Below are 23,804 nucleotides of genomic sequence, written 5' to 3' on the forward strand. Positions count from 1 at the left end.
TCAGTGCACAAATTTTGTGTGCTTTTTGGTTTTTTGCAGATCAGCTATACACACTGTACCTTTGCCTGTCTCTTTAGCACAGTTCTGTCTGTGCTAAAATGGAACAAATTTTGGATTACTGACAATTTACAGTTTTGAGGTCATTTTTGAATTGGTTTCTCTGTAAGATGAGGAAAGCATGATTTCCCTCTCAGTGAAGTCTGTACTGAGGAATAGGGATGAGATGGAAGCATAGTAAGTGGTCATGAAAGAAAACAGAACTTTCAGTTTGTCTGGGTCTTATCTCCTGGATATTCTATTTTCATCTTACTGTTCTACAGAATAGCTTTTCCAAAACACGTTTTCTGTCCCTCTTAAAATTGGCATTTGAACATATATTGACAGTGTTACACTTGACTCTGCCTCACTGGTAATTACCATCAATGATCAGTCATAACAAGGATTTTTCCAAGATAATACCAAAGGGTATTATCTTGGATAATACCAAAGTTTTTTCTACTGGAAGTCTACAAGTAGACATTTTTATAAAGGAAAGGCAGCCTTTGTGGATTTTATAGACAAATTATTTAGCAACCCCTTAAAGATCCCTATGATTGAGTCAGAATGAAAGTGATGAAGGTTCATCTCAGGGCAGAAAGTCGACTGCTGCTTTGCAGGAGGTGCTTTCTCAGCAGTGATAGCAACTGAGGTTTAGTCGTCTTTATAAATTCCAAGCATTTTGCATTCTTGAAATTCAACAAATAACAATGCGAAAAAGGAATAAAAAAATAAGTTGAATACATCAAGAATTTATTTTAAGAGAGTTTTCAGTTTGTTTGATAGAACAGATGAAATATTGTCTATGTTTAATTTTCTTCATGAGTATGCATCCACATTAAAGAGAAGTTGGCACAGGCTCCTCTCTTTACTCATCATCTCTTTTTCCAAAGACAATCAATACATGTTGGTGCCACTGCACGATAGTAGATAAGACACCACAGACTGTTCTGCTGTCCATCTTTCTCTATGTAACTCAACTGTTAAGAAAATGAAATTACTTGACCTTGAAGTATCTCAGAAAACAGAGTTCATCATGGAAGAGAAAATGATGTTGCCAGGGAAAGGGAAAGGATTTGTTGTACAGAATACCGTCACTACTTTTGTCGTTTTAGCAGTTCATTGATGACGGGAAGACTCCAAAGGAAGCTTTACAGGGTCCTATCCGGTGATCTCATAATATATGAGAATATACAAAAGTTTTTTAGTCAGCTGAATGATCCTTTGCTGCCTGTTTTTCTTTCTGTTACTGTGAGGGCTACTTCAATTTTAGTTTAAAATCAGGGAAACAGAAAGTGGAATAAATTAATGGTCTGAGTATTCTGCATGCAATCTGTATCACTTTATCTTTGGAAGAAGAGGTAACTATTAACTTTGTACTATATGTGTTGATAATTCAGTGTTACAGGGTCCGCTATCACAGTTTTGGTGGGATTTTTTTGTTTGCCCCACTACCAGACTTTGGGCTGTGTTGCCTCTAAGCCTTTCATGGTAGATTCAGTTTAGACAAAATCACATTAAAATAAGAATGTTAGAATTTTTCTTTGTTATGATATGAACTGGCCCTTCATTCTCTGAGAAATGTTTATTTTGATGTTAAAATTTCTATTTTAGAATTCCTGCTGTATCAGGTAATGCTGACATTTAGATATGTGTTAAAATCTGATTTAACTGAGCATAGATAATAATGTTGCAGAAAGAAATTTGATATCAGTTACTGAGGACAAGACCTAGTAAGTATATGTCTTACTAATACTGTATTTCTTGCATTAGGATACTCACAGGACTGTGACAAATTTATCAGATGAAGTTTCTAGTGAGGAAGGGCCTGAAACTGGGTATTCTTTGCGTCGCAATGTAGACCGCACTTCTAGTGATTGTACACTTCGAAACAGGAAATCTCACCATTATAAGAAACACTATCCCCTGGAGGTATGTTCTTTTCCATTGCTGCTTTTCTGTAAATTGTTAAAACCTCTTGGTTTCTTATTGAATAGAATATTCCTCAAATCCTTTTTCTCCTATATTGGATTTTAGGAGTCTGTTAACTGGAGGACTGGTGGGAGACAGGGATGTTTTGCTTTCTTTTTTTAAGACTAACAACAGTTTGAAATTAAGAGGTTTTTTATTTAGTTGGATTCAGCTTATTTTTTCATTCATTGCAAGGAGCCTAAATATATTCTATAGATACTGCATCAGGTTATGGCCAATTGCTGCTGTCTCTTGATGCCAGTAATCTTGTCTGGAAGCTTGATTTGTTACAAAAGCACTAGTAATTGGCAATATGCAAATTTTTATCACTCCAAGGCTGCTGTTTCTCTTCATTTAATTATTCTTTGGATCACTAGCCTTCTTGTGGAGAAGTCTGATTGACTCCACCTCTGAGTTTTCATTTCTTCACATTTATTGAAACAATCATTTAAAATATTGCCAAGAAATCTCAACAAAATTGTTAATGTGTAAAAATACTGAAATGTTAAGGGACTTGATAGCATAGAAGAGGGGAATGCATAGATTCCATGTTAGCAGAGTCCTTAATGTAAGGACTCAGACATTGAAAACAAAGGGATGTGTTATGCATGTGCTTTTATTTGTTTATAATTTTAAATAAATTATGGGTTTGTTTGCTAGTGGTATGTAACAACAGATACATGGAACAGGTTTGTTACAAGGTTGCATTGCTGGCTTTTGACTAGGTGTGTGAGAAAATGGCATAGAGAGTAATTTTAGCCCTGACAAAAGTTCACTTTTGGATGGGTTTAATAGGCAGAACCTCATAGAATCATAGAAATCATAGAACAGTTAGGGCTGGAAAGGACCTTGAGATCATCTAATTCCAATCCCCCTGCCATGGGCAGGGATGCCTCACACTAAAACATGTCACCCAAGGCTCTGTCCAGCCTGGCCTTGAACACTGCCAGGGATGGAGCATTCACAGCTTCTCTGGGCAACCCATTCCAGTGCCTCACCACCGTTACAGTAAAGAACTTCCTCCTTATATCCAATCTAAACTTCCCCTGTTTAAGTTTTAACCCGTTACCCCTTGTCCTATCACTACAGTACCTAATAAAGAGTCCTTCCCCAGCATCCTCATGCACAAGCTTCCTCCTTGATATAAAAATGTCTCCTTAGATGAGTTCAGACATTGCTTTCTCTGACAACAATAGCAAAGACTTGGAGTTGTTGCTTTGCATAAAACCGTTATTGAATAATCTGTTCCACTAGGGAAGACTTTGAGCTCTCTTTAGAAACTGAAGAGACAAAATTTACTCCATGTGTAGCTTTGGCAGTGATATTTTATACTTGTTCCCTGTTTCCTTGTCTGACTGCTGCTGTGAAAGAGGAAGCTTTTCTTTGTTGTTACCAACTCGCCTCCGCCACATGATTACAAAGGAAATGAAACAATAGTTTTCAAATCTGTGAAAGCTTCTTTGTATTTAAAAAAAATAAATTAGTGAAGTCAGTGGATATACTCTCAACTTGTCCTACATTTTATTCTATAATCACATTTGCTTGCCAACTTGATTGTTGTTTGGGCAAGCTTTTTCAGTGTTCTTTCTTTATTAACTGCAGGACTCAAGGGTACCCAGTAGCGAATTCCTTCAGTAAATATTTATTTATTTATCTAATTTTGGGGAAGGAAAAAATAGCTCAGACTTTCTGCATTGATGTTATCCTTCACTTTGTAAAATAAAGGGAAAGAGTGCAGACCAAATTTTATCTAATTACTTCTTTACAAAATTGCTTACATAAAATATGTTAAACATGATTTTCAGGAAGAACAAAGGACACTTCTTCAGATAGTAATACATTAGAAATCAAATGAGTACAACTGCTGGAACATAGCTTGATTATTTTTTTCAGTGTAAAATTGTGTTATATTCTTGAGAGAAACTAGTAGAAAGCAAGAAATTTTGTGTAAGGGAGTGGAAGTTGCCAGAGGATGGTGGTAAGTGGGGTGGTACTGCTTTTCAGACTACCTGCCTGTCTTTCAGGAAGTGGATTCTGCTTGCTGTGGAAAGTAGTTTAAAGCTCTGCATTCTTGTGCTGAAGACAACATCGTTTCATGTGTATGCGTGGGCAGATTTGTGTCCAAACATAATAATTTTCTTTCTTTATCTAAGATATAGGTAAAAATTAAACATAATAAGGCATGCTTGTTTCGAGCACAGTTTTATGTATGACTATGTAGATTACACATACACCTAGCATTAGCTGTATATACTCTTTCTTATTTTTCCTCTCTACACCTGATGTATAACTGTCTTCCAAGAAGCTCATTCTCTTTGAGAAGATATATTAGTAGTAACAATGGGAAAATGTGATTTCTAGGGGACTTTGGGAGTCAATTCCTCTTTTATTACAGGCTCTTAGATTTAGAAATGTACTCCTGGAACATACCGAGCTTTCTTTTAAAACTAGTTAAATTATATCTACACTGCTTACTTGAAAGGCTGTTTTGAGTGCCTCAGGTCCTGGATGACTAGAAATATCTTAGCTTTCTTCCTCTAGGGCCTTGCCCTTTCTAGATAAAGAATTCCTTACTGTTTGGAGAAGTTAATAAGTAGCTAAAGTACTTCAGCTCAAACAACTACAGATAGAAGATCCAAGTATCAAGTTAATTTAAAATACTTTGTGAATGATGCTTTTAGATGATCTTTTTAGGTCCCTTCCAACCCTTGGGATTCTGTGATTCTGTGATTCTCACACTCAGTCGCATTTCTTCATTACAATCGCACTCTCATGTATATGGCTTTATGCCTCAAGTGTTTTTCACATTTTCACTAAAATAATGAAGCTGTAAAGTGTTTTAGAAAGGGCTTAATTTATAGGTTATAAAATTGGAAGTTTGAGATGTAGTTGGAGTCTGTGGCTTTATAATTGCCATTAAAGCCTAAATGAATGAGTTCTAGAAAATGTATAAAATAGTTATTTCCTTATAATAGTTGATAGGGTTTGATTCCTCATAATGTGACCCCCTTCCCCAACAGAGCAAGGACCATGGACTGCTACTTGTTTGTACAGTGTCTAAAAATATGCAGCCTCTTAGATACTCATTCAATAAACTTGTAATTCTCTCTGATGAGAAGGATAATGGATTGGAATATTAAAACCCAGACAAATATGGATTCACTAATTTGAACTTTAATTGTTCTGTCAGGAAACAATGTAGAATAAAAAAAGTGTCATCAATTCCAATGCATATTTTAATTCCAGGATACACCTAAATCAGGTACTAGCTGCAGTTCTCGGTGTTCAAGCTCTAGACAAGACTCTGAGAGTACGAGACCAGAATCGGAAACGGAAGATGTGCTGTGGGAGGACCTCTTACACTGTGCAGAGTGTCACTCTTCCTGTACCAGTGAGACAGATGTAGAAAGCCCTCAAGTGAATCCATGTGTGAAGAAAGAGTACAGAGATGACCCATTTCATCAGGTTGGTATCCATCAATTCTGATTTATTTTTTTTTCACTACACTCAAGTTCAGTATTATCAGCTCTATCATATGTCAGGAGGCCTGAGAGGGAAAACTCCACATTGAATGAAAGCTACAAAGCCAAAGTGATTTGATAGAATTAAAACAAAGAGAATTTGATTTCTGGTACTCAGTCATTAATTTGTCAGATGAAGAGGATATGACAGTACACTGAAATAACCTGCAGAATATTTGGGTGTTTGAATCAGTTGTAGTTCAGGGCAACTACTGATTGATTTAAGTTTCCTCTGTGGCGTAGACAGTTCTGTTGTTTTGGTTTGGGTTTTTTTTCTCTGGTGGAATTGCTCTTTCATGAGGACGTATCGGACATCTTTCTATTTGTTTATGTATAAATCTATATATAATGAAGCAAACAGATAAAATAGTGTCTAATGCGTATGTAGTTGTATACATTGTATATATGATGTTACATGTGAATTATCTATGTCTAGATAGATTCAATTTAGAAGCTTTTTATTTTTATCTTAAAGCTAATAATTTAATTTCCCTTATTTCATATTATTCTGTAGCAACATATGGGCAGTCATTTCTAAAAATTTTACTTTTTGTGGGGCAGCACTTCCTTGGCAGCCTGACTTGGGTTAATGCTGGACAGTATACATTGTTAATACTGATCATTAACTATCAAGCATTAGTTTTCATTTGTTAAAATCCATTCAGATGTCACAGTGCCAGTTGTATTTGTTGTACGAGTCTTATCTTTGAACTGAATGTTTATTGCATTGCTAACATGAAGCATTTAAGTGAAGAGATGGAGAAAATGTGAAACATTCATTTGGGTAAACATGTCGTGTTGGTAGCACATTGTCAGTACTAAGGGTTGCCATGGAAGAGATGGTGGTAGTACTACCTAAGGAAAAGAATTTCAAAAGACAGGCTTTTTACTCCTAACAGGTATTGGAAATGTTGTGTTGCTTGATTTTAAAAATCACCCCTTCACCCCTACAGAAAAACAACTGCAATGAAACAGTAATTTGGATTTCATGCAGTCTTTGCTTTTGTGATTTATTTTAGTTCTTGTTACATTCCATATAAACACTAAATCGGAAGCCTTACAAGAGGGAGTTGAATTGCAGTGTAGGCATTGACTTTGGTTTTCTGCAATTGAGTTTTTTTCTGTTTGGTAATAGATTGTGAATTTTTGAGTTTGGCTTCTGGTGTTGATACTCCCTCTAGAGGGAGACCTTGGAAATCTGTGGGTAAGAAAGTCCTGCTACTAATATTTGCATTGTTTTAATAATGTAAATCAATTTTTTTCATCCAATGTAAAAAAGAGGAGATAATTGAATACTTAGAAGAATACAAAGATTTGAAATAAATACTGATGAATAAGGTAATAAAAGCTTTATTTTTCATAAATTATAAATTAAAATTAAAAAATAATATCACGCCCCAGCCCCCCTCCACAGCACCACCACTTCCAGTAGTTTGATACACATAGTGCTAGGTGACCAGGCAGAGTTGGAGGAATTTTAATCACCTGAATGGCAAAGGAATGAGACAGGGCTGAGGGAAGTCAGGAAATGCCTGCAGCAGAACTTGTTGCCTCAGCGTTTTTTCAGATCCTTCAGTTCTCACTTGGTTCTCTGTTCAGAGTAAAGGTGCTTCAGCCATAAGTGCATTCAGTAGATTAGGCTGGGGCTGCTTGGCTCTTGAAGCAGCATATATTGATTTGACTCCTATCACAATCTCTGAGTCTTGCAGATAGATACATTTAACATAGGGGGGCCTTCATGCTTAAAAAGGGGATTATGAATGACACAAATATCATTAAATCCAAATTAAAAAAGATAATGGTTGGCCTTAGGCTCAACCTGAGAAGAGTGCTTTTCAGAATATTGGAGGGAAAATAATAGAAAACCAAAATATTCCATAAAACATGTGGAAAAATTAAAGTTGGGTTGTAAGTTTTCAGACCTCTGTCTTTGATAAGTTTGAGCAAAAAAAGAAGCCTCAACAGCAATAACGCTATAAGAAAATGAAATATGAAGGAGAGATCTCTGTACTCACAGCTATTTCTTGGAAAAGTGGATGATTTTGAGGACTGTTGTTAACATATAGTAGAAATAAATGCTATATAACAGTATTTATGTTAGTCTACAGTATTTTTTGTCAGCATACTGCTGACAAAGGCATGCTGACAAGGCAGTAGGTTTTTATCTCTGATGGAATATATTCCTTGTCGTTCCCAGAGTCATTTGCCTTGGATCCACAGTTTGAATCCAGGACTAGAAAAAATAAGTGCAATTGTATGGGAGGGTAATGACTGCAAGAAAGCTGATATGTCTGTGCTTGAAATCAGTGGCATGATAATGAACAGAGTGAGTATTCTTTTTACTTTATGCAAACACTGTATTCAGGAGTTGAAGCGCTACCAGAAATAATGTTGTTGTTCTGCTGGGGGGGGGGTTGGTTTGGGTTTTTTTTGTTATATAACTGTTATTACATTATTGTTCCATGGCTTGCATCACTCTCATTTACTTCTTACTAGCAGATAAAAGAGCTACAAGTCTTAAGTGTCGGGACAATGAAATATATTTGCATTGTTATGTGCTTGCTAACGTAGCCAATCTCTGTTTTATTGTTCCAAAGTGGTACATGCTATGAATATTCTTAATTACCTCCTTGCATTTTGCTTTGTTGAACTTCATGAGGCTGGCATTGGCCCACCTCTCAAGCGTGTCAAGGTCCCTCTGGATAGCATCCTTTCCCTCCGGTGTTTTCAATTGAACTACATAATTTAGTGTCATGAGCAAACTTGCAGAGGGCACATTCAATCCACTGTCCATGTCTCCGACAATGATGTTGAACAGGATCAGTCCAAGCACCGACTTCATTGAATTGCTCTTGTGCTCTTTTCCAGTATAGACACCGTAGGCATTTTGTAGAGTTGAACATCAAATCCTAGCATAGGTTAAGAAGACTGTCACTAATTCTGACAAGTTGATACTTACCATCTCCAACTTGTTAAAAGCAATGTATTCACAAACTTTGTTCAGAACTCTGTATCTAACTCAGAGACAGTACAGTTTTGGGTGTACTCCGCAGCAGAAGTAAGTTTACAAAGCCATAGCCAGAACAATAGAATTCCAGTCCTGTCTGCACTCTTTGATTCCTTTAAAAACATGCAACCTAAAAGCAAAATTACAAATAGGAGCAATGTAAGGTGTAAGCAACACAGTCTGATTGGCACACTTTGCTAATTCAGCATTAAATGAATTTTTAATACAAGGATATGCAATGGTGTCTGTTAACAGCAGTATTGATGTTAGGTTTTTAAATGATTTGTCATATTTGGTTCCTGTGCAGTAAGTGCTCTTCGAGGACTTCTTTTTCTTAATAGTAAATTCTGAAGATGCTTGGTTTAAGGTTTCATATAACTTATCAGGTCGTAAAGTGTTCACTGCGATAGTAATACAATAACAATAATTCATTTATTGACTAAATTCCCAAGTTAAAAATCTACCTTGTTTTCTTCTGGTTTCAGGTGAACAGCTATATACCAGGAATTGGTTACCAGATTTTTGGAAACTTCATATCTTTAATCTTGGGTTTAATGCCATTTGTCTTTCGACTTTCCCAAGCTAAAGATTTGGAACAACTAGCTACACATTCTGCCACAGAACTTTGTATGACTGCGTTTGGATCAAATGGAGACATTCTGGTTCTCTCAATGGTTATTATAAGTTTTGTGGTCCGTGTGTCTCTAGTGTGGATTTTCTTTTTTCTGCTATGTGTAGCAGAGAGGACGTACAAACAGGTATGAACAGGAAAGCAAGAGGTGTCATTCAAAGCAAAACAAAATTTAATTTTTATGATTTTTTGACTTTTTGAGTATTTTTAACTTCAGTACATTATGATACGTAGATCAATGGTGACAAATACTTCGGTGGATTTACAGTTTAGGAGATAACTAAATTACTGCAATGGACTGAAGTCTCTGCAGAATCTCTGTAGCTAAACATTTATCCTGGAGAGCATTTCTGAGGGAAAACTTCTTTATTTCAGATGTCTGGGTCAATGCATTAAACCCACCTCTTAAGTCATGCCTCTGTTGGCCTCAGTTTTCTCTAAGGAGAAGGAGTTTCAATAAAAGAAGTCTATCAACTTCCAGTTTGTTCTACCAGTGTTTTTTCAAAACTTTCAGTTTAATTCAAAACAGTCCAGTCCAAAAGCTAGCTGAGATCCCTGCTTTGGTGGTAGATCAGTCACATCGTTGGAGACCATGAAAGCTGCTATCTGGAGTAATACAGCTGTTAATTTATTGCTGCTTATTGCAATTTAAGCTTTTACAAAAGTATCAATATCGCTTACTAGCTGCAGAGTGTACGTACTGGTCTGCAAAAGAAAGACTTTCTTCTCCCAAATTATAGCCAAAATATGTGACTTAATACAGTAGAATAGAATGAACCTGCTTCTAATAATAATTTCTGTTGGAACTTCTGTGATACAGGCACTCTCTAATGCAAATGATTTGCAAGTTTGATTTTCTCCCCATTTAAGAGCAAAGCAGATCTGTTATCTGAAATTTGAAGACAGGAACTGAAAGTGTAGCTAAACTTTATCATTAGGATATGAAGACTTTTAAAACTTTTTAGTGTATCCCCTCTTTTCAGTAACATGCTACTTTTGTTTCTGCACTATATTAACATATTTTAATGTACACTGATACACTGTGCATTACTTTAACTTACTATTTTCTTTCCATTGCCCTTGAAAATCAATCTTGCTTCTCTGCAGAGGCTACTTTTTGCCAAACTTTTTGGTCATCTAACTTCTGCCAGGAGGGCAAGAAAATCCGAGGTTCCTCACTTCCGCTTGAAGAAAGTACAGAACATAAAAATGTGGCTTTCTCTCAGGTCCTATCTAAAGGTAAAATAATGAGTATTTTTGCTACCACTTTAATATAAAATATCTCATACACTGTTGATGTAAGGTTGGTATTATAATCTGAATTTTTCCTCCTGCACACTTGCCCCCATTGATGTACATGTGCCTTGTTGTCCTGAACCGAGGACACTTGTACACTTCGTTTTAGTAACTCTGGGTCAGCAGTGTCTGCAAGCAGCCAGATTGTGAGAAAGTGAATGCTTAGTTTTTACCTTGGAGTATAGGATGATTGTGCTCAGAGTTGGAGTCTTGTCTTACTAATGCTAGCAGAAAAGTCTCTCAGGTGAATATGTTGGGTAAAAATGACCACTTTTAGTACAATACAGACAATACGTTAGTGTAAGAGCCTCACCAATTAGCATCATTAACACAGAAGGAATATATGAAGCAAAACAGTTAACGTGTATATTTGTGCTTTGAGTGTATACATGCTAGGCGAAACTAGAAATTATGCCCAAGTGTTATCTGCAGGACATTCTTATCCCTCTGTTGTATGTTCAGTTCATATTTGAGTAATCTCTTTATATTTCAGTAATGATCTTTTCAAGCCAGAGCATTTTGATGAGTCTTTGTGAAAGGGTCCATATTACCTAACTCAGGATTGGGTTGTTTTGTGACCCTGTCCTCTTTTTTGGTCTGTGTTAGGTAGTACAGCTCTGATAAGCTAGGTTTTTTCCTATTTGTTTTCTGTAGAACCATTAGTTTTAGTGAACAGCATCTGAAAATCTCTTGTTTGTGGTGGTAGTTCTCTTACTTGTGTCTATACTTCTTTCTAACAGCAGTTAAGAAAGGTTAGATGAAATCTGCTGTCAGTAGATTTTAGAAGTAGGTAAAAGATTATGAAAACATAAAGGAGTTCTGGCATGGAGACTGGGGAGTGTGGAAAGCAGGAACTATTAGCAGGCAAAATTTGTAATATAAAGCACAATCTTGAATTTGAAAGGTGCATCACTTCAAGAGGAATTGAGGTGTTTATGTACAACACCCCTTGTGTTATGGAACTATCTGTTGGGGAGGTTGTAAAAAAGATGTACCCTTTTAAACCTCACATTTGAGAGACTTGTATCTTTTTCCTTCTAGCCTGTAATGTGTTGCTGAATGGGAAGAAAGGAGGATAACAGCACTTGGACAATAGAATGTAGTTTTTATGCTTGAAAGACTGTATATGGTAGCATTGTTGTGGAGAGAGTGTCTTGCCTTCTTTCCTCATAACCACATCTATTTATTCCACCTTTTCTTATGCCACTGGAAACATTTGTACAATTATGTGGCTAAGAAAAGAGCGATCAGAGAGTGGTCAGAGGCAGGTACAAAGGCAACTGAATCAACTCAAAAATAATCACACAAGAACAGTAATTTTCCCCTCCATCTGTTCCTTTTGGTTCACTGGGCAGCTCTATAATGCTTGCGCTCACATGAGGAAAGGAATGGAGACAAGCAGCTAAGGAGATGCACTGCCTTCTTGCAGTGGTGCTGCTAGCATGTACTGGCATAGCATTTGTCCAAAATACGGGTGCATATTACCTCTACCTTTATATGTCCACCTGTGAAGATGTGAGCTGGGGTATATACACATCTCAAGTCTCACACAGGCAAAACACTCTGGCTCAGTACATAAGCAGTGCATGCAGTAGTAATTTGCACTTAATTTCTTTTCAGTAGTTAGGCTTCCACTCTCTCCGCATTCCAAGGTTATATCCTGTATATGTACACCTCCCATTCTCCTCATGTTTATACAATTAGTAGCATGTCTGGAGTACAAAGTTAAGAAATCTATCTGTTATAACTTGTACATGTTTCAACGTGGCACGGGTTGTTTAATTCTTTACTTAAAAAAAAGAGGAAAAGGATCAGTAGGTAGAAACATTTCATTGTACCAAGTGAGAAATCATTGCAAACAGTGAGGTTGCACTTCTCAAGACAAGTGTGTTTGTTCCTCAGTTTTCCTTCCTGTTCTGGGGGAGAGAATTATTGCATCTGCCACAATGGGACAGTGATTTACAGCTATGTTTTTTTGTGTCAGAAAGAGGCAAGTAATGGAAAATACCAACCATGTGAAATCATATCTTGATATCCTGTTGCTATCTGGTGTCCAAAAACCTTTGGTTAGCCCTGGTTTGGTACTTGGGGTTAAAACCCACTGTTGTATCAAATTTGTAATGTCAGGGAATACTGCTCTCACCAAAGTTAGTTTGCATCATGAAGGAGCTGACTGAACAAATGGTAAATAGCTACCTTTAAATGCTTGCATCTGAATTAATCTCACGTGGCTTTAGGGGTTTCAAATGTAGTGATATTATTTGGATCTAATATAGTGTTTGAATTTAGATTGCCAGACTACAAGCCATGATGAAACAGAGGTTCAAGGTGTGAATCTAACTGGATATGCTAAATATCAGCTCTGGGCAGGTTTTCACTTACATGTATGTAAATCCTCTATTTTCAGCGTCGAGGACCTCAACGCTCAGTTGATGTGATAGTTTCATCTGCCTTCCTACTGACTATCTCAGTTGTGTTTATCTGTTGTGCCCAGGTGAGGAAATCTTACTTGTATGGTAACAACTATGACTGAAATAGCTTAGAAAAATATACTTGACCGCCTTTTGCATGGGGATTCCTATTAAGTTAGAAGACCACAGTGAAAAATCAAGAAGAGTTGTCACAGCTTTTCAGAAGAACAAGCTCCATTTTGTATTGTGCATTTTGTCTACATTACAGTATTATTCTGTAAGACCTAATGAAACTTACTGATAGCATAGTTCCTGACATGATGATGTTGTTCTGTAATTCTGTGTCCTCTTTCATTTTCCATCGTGGATTTTGGAACACAGGGTGTGTTTTTCCTAACATTTTGCATCAAAAGTCACTTTTGCAAAGACAGTTGAGATTGACCTTGGGTGATGATTTTTGGGAGAAACCAGGTTGTTGGCTATATTAGCCTGCCCTCTAGTGGAATATCTTTTAGTAAGCAAATCTGTGCTCAAAGGTGATTTTTACCGCTTAAGATTTTTCTTTGAGCTTCTGTTTCAGAATACAGGGAAGCTTCTGATTGGCTCCTGTTTGTATTTTCTTTCCACTTTCTTCCCTAGTACATGCTAATGTGTTTTCCTGGTAGCAAGCTATAAATATTTTAATAAGAATATAATTTATCAATATCTCTTCCTGGATTCAATTTTCTCTGTAATTCAGTACATCTGATGGTATATTTTGAGTTTTTTCAAATATAGTGTCTTTGCAAGTTGTGCATGAGGTTAAAATTGTCTTAGAGTGTATTTCTTTATCTATTGCTTTAGAGATCTGATAAAAATATCTGATTGAGCCTTTCAGAGCAAATCTGTTCTCAAACCTCACATCTTTGACACGGCATTGATTTTAGATTATGATTCAAAAATCTGTGCCTAACCCAATCCATGTACTTATTCTTGGGAAATTTTTCTTGGAGTTGAGAATATGTGTAATTTTCTTACATTGTAATGTAACTATTATTTCCAATTAATTTTTTTCTTTGTTTGGTTTCAGCTGCTTCACATGCATGAGATCTTCCTTGATTGTCACTACAATTGGGAACTTGTAATTTGGTGCATTTCACTAACTCTCTTTCTCTTAAGATTTGTTACTCTTGGATCTGAAACCAGTAAAAAGTACAGCAATACCTCAATATTACTTACTGAGCAGGTGAGAATTTGTATAGACCTATATTATTATATCTAAATAAGTAGTTCATCTGGTAGGTCTCAGGCATGCATTTTCACTCAGAGTGCTGAATGGGAGAGTAAAGAACTTGAAAACCACGTTACCCTCTATAAAGGGGGTCTCTACTTTTAGTCCAATAATTTTGACTAGGTTGTGTGGTTACATATAGCCTCCTCTAGACTCCTTGGAAACTTTGACTTTCAGTCATCTGCCTAGCTTGGCTTTGGGTATGCATACTTTTCTTCTTGGGAATGTTCTAGTCAGCATTTGTTCTGCAAACTTCTCCCTCTGCTCTGCCTGGCACTGCTGGTAGTTTTCTGAGCTAGACATGTTGTGTTAGTGTTAGGTAAGAAGCAGTCTCTTTCTGCTCAGAGGGGTTTCACAGTGGTGCAAAACACAGCATTCAGGACAAGGCAAATGGGCAGTTCAAATCTTCATAGGTTTCCTACAGGAAACATATTCAAGTTGGAGAATAAAATCTTCCCAACTGTGTCACATCACAGGATGTGAAGCTTATGACAGGTGGTATAAATGACTGCTTACATGTTGTGCTCAATGAGAATTCATCCTGTCTTTGCTAAAGCTGGTGAGGCTGGACACTGAGAAGGCAGTCTGCCCATTTACCGTGTCCTGAATACTGTGTTTTGCACCACTGTGAAACCTCACAAGAGTTCCTGAGCCTGGAAAGCTTTGCATTATTCTGCTGATCCTTAGGAGAGGAATAGCCTAATGTCCCAGTGAAGTTTGTCCTATGGCTTTGGGATGAAAATGGAGGAAAATGTTAGGGATAAGGATTAGGAAAAAAATGTAGAGAGCAAGGTGAAAGAGAGATAATGTCAAGCCTTTGTTTTGCTTTCTTAGGCTTTTATACTGTGCTCTTCATGAGAGTGTTTGAAGATTTTAAGCCAGCATGGACATTGAAAGAAGCACTCTCTCTATGTACTCAGAACTTAAAAATCAATTCAGAAAGTGCTATGTCATCAGACACGTAGCTTTGTAATGAATCCAGCTTATCCTGTTCAAAGTAATTTCCCTTAAAAATGCCCAAGAGCTTTAGGAAACGAAAAGCAAAACAGAACTCGCAATTGTTTCTCTGAAAATAAAAAGGATACATGTCACCCTGGGTCGAACTCATTTTGGACTGATTTCACATACTTAGCTGGATGCTACAGCATATTTACAGTGTTCTTGGAACAGACTTGTGAAATTCTGACATTTCAGCCTTTCATGAGATGCCTAGTCCAAACAGTTGACTAACACTCACAAAAAATCTGATCTGAAAAAGCACATCTAAACTGCTGTCCTGGAAAATCAGACATTAATATTATTAGGCTTACAGAGAAAAGAGTGAAGATTTGAAACAAAAAAAAAACAAACTACGAAAGAAACCCCAAACCAACCAAACAAAAGGACAAACAAGCCTCAACCCTCAGATTCAATTTAGAGGTCTCACAGATAAGATGAAACTGCAAATTCTGCTTTCTGTCAGCAGAGTTCCAGCCACTTTTATGTGCTTTATATTCAACCTATGAATTTCATGATGAGGTGTCATGATAGGAAACTAAGAGATCAGTCATTTTACATCAAAGTTCTTTCTGAGTGTATGCTGTTTGCCTGTAATTTTTCAGGTTCTTCTGAAAGTGTTTTAAATTGATCCTTTAAATTAAGTGCCTCAGAGGTTCTTTGTTGAGTAAAATACAACGTGTGGCCTGATTAAAGCTATGTCTTGCCAGCTTCAAATCTCAGAATAGTTATGGTAGGTTGCAGTCAAACATGGTCTAACTCCCCTCCTGAATCAAAGTTTGTTGTTGAATGCTGCTTTTTTCCCATAAATTAATGAAATCATAGTAACTGTTAAAAGAGATTTGAGCCTTCCATGGGTTTATTAACTACCATCTTTTTTCAGAGTTGCTAAATAGAGCCTTTTTTCTTAGTTAATTCATGTTTATATACACTCAAATAGTTGAAATCAGTAATTTTGTATTTAAAGATTGGAATCTTTTTGCCTATAAAAGCATAATTTAAAATGAAATTTTTAAGCTTAATGTGCTTTGGAATATGTTAGGCATAGTTCTTAATTTTTGCTTTTTACAAGAAACTTACAGTGACCTTCTTAGGGAGATCTGATAATATTCAGTCATTTTGTTTAGATGCCTGTGGCCCTTATTTCAATAACCACTTTATAATGCACCTTAAGTCTGTAGCATCATGTAGCATCATATAGCATCACTTCCTTTCTGCACCTTGTCTGTCATCCAAAGGACTACTTCTGCATATTGCTGAATTGTTCGTTTTTAATTTTGTTGAAGGTTGTCATCCTAAAATAAAAAGCTCACTGCTTTTCATAGAATCATAGAACAGTTAGGGTTGGAAAGGACCTTAACATCATCCAGTACCAGCCCCCCTGCCATGGGCAGGGACACCTCACACTAGACCATGTTGCCCAAGATATATTTCTTTTGATTTGCTTTTGTTATGCAATAGAAAAGAACAACTAGCCTTTGCCTGGTCTATGATATCAAAGGTAGGTCATTTGAGAATGAAAGCTGGTCTTTCAAAATCACTAGAAAGCCAAACGAGAGCTAATATGTACTCTTAACTAAACATTCTTAGAAGCGATGACCTAAAAAAGCCTGGATCACAGATGTGTTGAAATGATCAATATACTGTTCTGCAGCAATGAAGAGTTTAATAATTTCCCAAATATTTCAAGGCTCTGGAAAGATTAATTTTCTGCACTCAAGGTGCTTGTGGAGTACTCAATTATACTAAAATCTTTTAAAAGAAATTACTCCTTAGCAGAATTATGCTTAAGCATTTCAGTCTATTCAATAACTTTTGGGGATTTTAAGCCTTGTAAGGTCTACATACTTGTATAAAAACCTGGAAACGTGTTGACAAACCTCAGGCAGTTATTAAAGGAGGAGAAAGAAATTATGCAAACCTTACATGTGTGATATTTTTTCTTGCTGAATTTGTAGATCACACGAAACTATTAAAGCTGTTGCTATAATAGTGTCAAATGTGAGGTTTTATATCATAAAGCATTGTAGTTTCCTGTGGCACTGAGCCAGTATTTTTTCTGAAAAACTAAAAAGGAAGCAAAAACCTTACTTGCTTGCAGAAATATCCTTGCTGTTCTATTATATGGCTGCTGAGAAATGCCTTAAATATTTCCAAATGGATTCCTTTAAATTCTGAATCGTTGATACTAATTTTTTATTTAAATCAGATAAACTTGTACTTGAAAATGGAGAAAAAGCCTAATAAGAAGGAGGAACTGACACTAGTGAACAATGTTTTGAAACTTGCTACTAAGTTATTAAAGGTAAGAATTAAAATACTATTACTGTATTTTCTATAACTAAGAAGCAGAATAAATTGCTTAATGAGTCACTTATATTACTTCTGCAGGCAGCACAGCATGCTTTGGTTTAAATCTGCTCTCTAGGTCTTTCACAGTGATGCTACTTGTTCATACATTAGTCTGTTATGTTTCTATCATTGAAGATTATAAATTACTGTTATATAGAAGAGGTTTTATTCTTCAACAGTATATGAGCAGTATGAGAAAAGGTACTTCAGGATGGACAGGATGATGAACCCTTGGGAAATGTGGTTTCATTGTCTGTTTTGAATGTTGATATCTGCTTCGAGTAATAAGTATGGAATTTTGCTGATAAATAGAAACTTTCTTGCATGTGCAATATTATCCTGTTTGCCAGGTAACTGTGTTTGGCGGGTAGAAGATATTTCTTCATGGTGAGAGGACATGAATGTTTTTATTACTTCTGATTTCTGGAATTCTGCAGGTGAAAAATCATCTGACCTCCACCCCTCTGGAGCTAGAGGACAGACATGCTTAGGGCTTTTTTGAACTTGTTTATATCTCTGCTGCTTAACAAAGCAGTGGTTGAGGTTCTCAGGAAGACACATTTGATCCTAAATTGCCTCTGCTGAGTTCTTCTTTCAAAGTCACACATCTGTCCTAATTTGGGAAGCAAGCTGTTTTATTCTTGTCTGGGAGTTTAATTCTTGCTCCAGAAATGTCTTATTCTCCTTCAGACTAAATGTGTCCCTAATCCAAAATTTACTTAAAGGTTACCTGAATGCCAAAAAAACCCTGATAAATTTAAAACTCGAAAACCTTTTTAATTTAGGTTTGGCCTTTATAGACAACTAAAATCATTTAGATCTAGTATTTCTTATGTGTTTTTACACTAAGATTGACAGTATATAACTTATAATTGACTAAACTGGGTTTTCAAAGAGGAAGCCAGTCCTAACACTACAAAAAAACAAATTCCTGACTTGGCTCCCCACTTCTCTTGGCATTGTGTGTCAGTGCTTAACCACTACTGCTGTTGTGTAAGCCATCTTTTAATTAGATTTGTCCAGCTTCAGCTGTCAGTATCTGGATCTTGTTACACATGCTGATGATATGGTAAAGTTCTTAGAGATGGTGGTGATTTATTATTCTTGACTTCAAAAGTAAGGTAACAATAGTATTTTGACTGCTCCTTCAGGGAATCAACTTCTTCATTTAGTCCAGGATAGAGTGGTCATATAAAACAGTTCCCCAGGAATGACTGTATTTTCCTCCTCAGATAAATTTCATTCAATCAGCACACCTCTTCCACTGTGTTTGAGTATAGCAAAAGTGATACTGATTCCATGTTCAGAGATCCCTATCAGTAGATGGAGTGGCTGGACTGTCATACAGAAAACCTGAGCCATCTTTCAGTGCCTCTATATACCTTTCTCTGCAATCAAGACAATTCACACCTATTCAGAGAAACAGTTGGGATTTTTTTGCATATGGTGGTGCTTTGAGACCTTGCTGCCTCTTTCTACCACACACTGAACCCTGGTCATTTACCAAAGAGCAGTTCTTAAAATGAAGCTTAAACTCATTGTAGCCAGCTAGTAGCTGAGATGATGGACTGGGCAAATAACCTAGACCAAGCACAAAAGATTCAGGGTATCTCATGAATTGAAATGTTTGTGTGCTGAGAACATAGGTAGGGTGAGACAGAGCTGCTGTTGGTGGCAGGATGCTGATCAACCCTTGGTATGATTCACTTCAGCCTTTTACATGCTTCTCTCAGTGTTTTCCAAAAAACGTTCATGTTTTCCAGGAATGTATTTACTGACGTGGCCTTTCCAAGAGGAGACTTGGCCTATTTAACCCAGGCTATCACTTGATTACAGTGAGAATGTGCCCAAAAGTGAGATGGGATTTCCAAGCCAGCTCGTATGAGCTGTAAATGAATTCTTGGTAGTTAACACTCAACACAATTGAGCATTTCGTGCCCAGTAGCTAAATGGATGGGGTTTTTTTTTATTTGGTTTGAATGGTTTTGAACCTTGCCTTTCACTGAAAACCAATATTAGGTTGAAAATTCTATTTCCTTACTTCAATAGGTAAGATGAATCCAAAATCTAAAATCTTTTTCCTGATAGAATTTCTCTGCTGTTCTTCTCAGAATCATATCTATTATACCTTTGTATTTGCAGCAGAGTTTTATACTGCATTACGTCCAGATAAAAAGGTTGTTCACTATTATTTCATCTCTTTTGAAAGAAAAGCTCTAAAATTCTTCTTTATGCAAAAAGGGTTTATAAGGTCCAGGATGTAATGCAGAAGAGGAATGAAGATGGATTTAAAGCTAGAAAATATAAATGACTAAAACAGTGATAGTTGTTACACATTATATAATCCATTTTTATATTTTAAAACTTATTTTTCTTCATTTATTTGACAAATTTCTAGGCCAGAAAAGTTTGGGTGACTTTATGCACACAATAATAAATGGAATTTATTATTCAGACACCATCAATGAGCAGTTACTGAGATAGGCATTTTCTTGTACATCGTTATTTATATGCAGAAGAATAGGAGAATGTTTTACTCCACTGTGACTTCAAGACTTCCTAAACTGTCTAATATCTCTCAATATCTATGTGAAAAAACCCCATTGTGTAATTTTTGCCTTTAACAATGACATTGTTTTGCATTACTAGGAACTGGACAGTCCCTTTAGGTTATATGGGCTTACAATGAATCCACTGCTTTATAATATCACCCAAGTTGTCATTCTGTCAGCTGTTTCTGGTGTCATCAGTGACTTGCTTGGATTTAATCTAAAGGTAACTACTTGATAAGCATCCTTTTTTTCACCATGGTGTGCAGAATGTTGTGAGAGATGGATCATATATTTTAGCCTAATGAATTCTTAACTTAATTAGAAGATTTATTGTTCGAGAAATTGTTATAAAATTTAAGCTTTATGAGAATAATAATGATGTATTTGCAAAGCATCCCTTCTAACCTTTTTCTTTTTTGCATTTTTATGGCTTCCTAACTTTATTTATGACACATAATTACCAAGAATTCTTAGACATAAGTACAGAGACATTTGTATACATAAGTATGAGACATAACTTAACTTTTCTTCATATCTCAGATCTGATTTCTGTCTTGAATTCCTTATTTTTTGACTTTGTAGCTCCTTAAGGGGTGCAGAAAGATGCAAGCTATCCTCTTGCACTTTAATAAAGTATTACAGTAAAGAAAGTGTCACCATGACGAATCTAAGTGTCATTTTGTCATAGCTGAAGGACTGTCTTATTAGATCCGACTCTCTGGCTGCCTCTGAACTACAAACTCTGGAAAGTATTTCAGGATTCAGGTTATGAGGTGCGTTAGTTTCCACAAGCTTGTAGCACGAAGCCCTTCATTGGCCATTGAGTTCTTTTTCTTTTACGTCTACCCATTTTTTTTTGCTATTAGAAGTAAATGAATGTGAAATTTATTAGATGCATCACAGTATAGACATCAAATGCACTAAGAAGAAAAACGTAGTGGTATTGCAGTTTTGGTAAACAGAAAAGCGAGAAGAGAACTAATGTTCATTTACTGCTCTAACTTTTCCAGCTCTGGAAGATCAAATCTTGACAGTATCTAAAGAAGATAACACAGTGTTAAAGAAAAGCTCATTGATTGACAAAACTGCCTCAAAGCAGCCACTGACTCTGTATTTCAGATGCTACAACCTCTTCAAGGATGTCGTTTGAAAAATTGAAGTGTTTACATCTGACTGTCTTGTGCAATCTTTGTATTTATTTCATCTTCTCACTGTTTTATGTTCATTTTAGTTGACATTTGTATTTTATTTTCAAACTTATTTGTTTAGTTTTGGAAAAGGTCAGAGTTAGAAAGGGTCAAAAACCATGTGTCTCAGAACTTGAAATCCTGGAAATTGCTTACACTAAATTAGTATATCTGTTGTTAAAGCTGAAGCCAATGCTGAACATTTTTAGTTACAGTAACGATATATAGAAGTCACAATTTTTGACAGTGTGGTAAAATTACTTAGAATATTTAATTTGCACCAATCATTTCTGAGGACAACATAACATCAATAGATGTTTGGTTGCAATAGAAAAAATGAGATATATTAAAAAACCCATACTGACAATACAGTATGAAAGGTAGCAGAAATATTTTCTATTAATATTAGAAACAAGTGGGAATTTTTAATATTTTGAGTAATTCCAGGATCTAAACTCATATAAGCTTCAGTTTAAATATCCTGGGATATTAATAAGGTATTATATAACAAGTCAACAAGTGCTCTTTGATAACACTTTTATTAGAGCAATAATTGTAAATGGTTACCATGCTGTATGATATTTTGATAAAATTAAATATTGTATTTATTTGAAGTACTGGGCTGTCCTGCGCAGCTCTGACTGTGCATGCTCAATATGTGCACTTTTTATTGTTACTTTTAATGAGAAACTTTATATATATACATATAAATGTATATTAATTGGAATATATTATGGTGAACTATGGAGCAGTATATATTGTATGTTGAAGTTGAGTATTTAAACACTTGAAAGATTTACTGGTGAAAGGAATGCTATGGATGACTGAGCATAAGACAGATAGGTGCTCTCCTCTTGTACACTATAGTATATGCCATTCATACCACATTGAAGTTTAAGAACAGTTAAACATAGAAAACGAGTTCCTCTGGTGAGCAGCAGAGCTCATGAAGCCTGGTATGCAGTAGATTTGAGTCCTCAAATAGCGTCCTTCCTTCCCATTTCTCCCCAGCAAGTGTCATTCCCTAGTGCTTTCATTGCTGGGGTTTCCCCCCCTTGGGTTTCCCCCCTCTCCCTCTGCCTTCTATCACTGCCTCCCACATAGACGAGTCATGTTGACTCGTGGTCCTACAGTGTGGCAAAACTAGATATCCACCTGTGTAGAATTAAGTTATTTGGAACAAACTTTCCATCTACAAATTATTCTGGGATGATTAATACCGCCAGGCACAAGTATTGTTACATTTTATGTTTCTAAAATAGTGGCTTCATATTGAAAAATGACAAGTAGTTAGGTGACAAGAGTCTGGACATTGCACTATGTTTGCTGATCTTCAGAATCTTGGAAGATTTGAAGTATTGTATCTTAAACTTATGTGGTATAAAAATATTTTTATATATAAAGCAACACAAACAAGCATTTTGTATTTTATTTGCCTCTGTACTAATGTTTAATAATGACCAAAGTGCATTCTGGTTTTTGAAAGAATGTATTACTGGAGCTTTAAGAACATACTCTATTTAGTTTCTCATGTGCAAACTTCAGCTGCATCTGATCTGTTTCTTCTTTCTCTGTTGTTTGATGTTGGGATTGTTTTTAAAAAAGGAAGTAAGTACATTTTATACACAGTTTTTTCCAAATTCTGGTACAGACCTACACAGAACTTAATTTTGCACAAAATATATTTTAAGAGAAAAAAAAACGACTTACAGCAGGAGTTGTGTGGGTGATAAAAGATAAGGCTTTTTATGCCTTGTACAGCCTGTCACTAGTACAAAACCTTTCTTTTTAGGATTATGTTTAGAAATGTGGAATGGTGAATTAAACGGCTTTCCGTATAAGACAAAAAGGGAGGGAGGGAAAGCATTGCAGTTTTGGTTGTAACGATGTATACCTCAGCAACTAGCACTGTGCTGGATTGTTGCACTAACAAACGGCGGCTTGGGGAGAGTAAAAGATTTGTGAAATGGAATTAAAAATAATAAAAACCTTAATTTCCTACCATTAGGTATATTCATTATGTTACAAATGGGAGAGGTTTAGTCTCCATCCCTCAACGTGGGAAATGCAGTATGAGAATAGAGGCAAGTAGAAATATGGCAGATCTTGCGTGTTAACTGTTACTTTCTGGCACGTGTTTTGTAACTCAAAGTGTGATCAGGCTTGGAATAAAGCTTTCTATGGTTGATGGTAAAAAAAAGAAGTGAATCAATGCGGTGAGCTGTGTCTTTTAGTAATATCCAGCGTATTTCTGAGTCTGCCTGTTTTGATTTAAGTCCGTATATTCTGTTTAAATTAAAGTATTTTGGGGAGAGAAATCCTGCACATGGAATGAAAATAACAATTGTCAAAATCGCACTTTCTTGCAAGAACACAAACTTTCGCTCATTTTTGGTTATGCAAAATAGCTTAATTTTGTTAAGACTGCTGGACATGCAGGCGCCAAATAACCATTCTGTTTGAAAAATACTGAAGCAGAATTCAGTCCTATTTCACCAGGATTTAAGGGATTAATTTCAGTCACCATTTTGACTGTTTTGTTATGTCACAAGATAGGTTTCCATGTAAAAATCA

General features: G+C 36.1%; 1 protein-coding gene across 3 annotated transcripts in view; it reads left to right on the forward strand.

Moving 5' to 3' along the window:
* Positions 1–23,438, forward strand: part of PHTF2 (putative homeodomain transcription factor 2) — a 68,956-nt gene extending 45,518 nt beyond the window's left edge. For 2 of the 3 annotated variants that reach the window (XM_065666985.1, XM_065666994.1), the window contains exons 9-18: positions 1,810–1,968; positions 5,254–5,472; positions 7,726–7,854; positions 9,021–9,293; positions 10,274–10,405; positions 12,870–12,956; positions 13,943–14,098; positions 17,349–17,444; positions 20,141–20,266; positions 21,054–23,438. In XM_065666985.1, coding sequence (XP_065523057.1) covers positions 1,810–1,968; positions 5,254–5,472; positions 7,726–7,854; positions 9,021–9,293; positions 10,274–10,405; positions 12,870–12,956; positions 13,943–14,098; positions 17,349–17,444; positions 20,141–20,266; positions 21,054–21,074 — 1,398 coding nt within the window. In that variant the 3' untranslated portion in view covers positions 21,075–23,438. The remainder of the gene's footprint in view (positions 1–1,809; positions 1,969–5,253; positions 5,473–7,725; positions 7,855–9,020; positions 9,294–10,273; positions 10,406–12,869; positions 12,957–13,942; positions 14,099–17,348; positions 17,445–20,140; positions 20,267–21,053) is intronic. The other variant, XM_065667003.1, reaches the window with a different exon arrangement.
* Positions 23,439–23,804: the final 366 nt, after the last annotated feature.

The sequence above is a fragment of the Lathamus discolor genome, chromosome 1, assembly GCF_037157495.1.
Source record: "Lathamus discolor isolate bLatDis1 chromosome 1, bLatDis1.hap1, whole genome shotgun sequence".
Classification (NCBI taxonomy): Eukaryota; Metazoa; Chordata; class Aves; order Psittaciformes; family Psittacidae; genus Lathamus; species Lathamus discolor.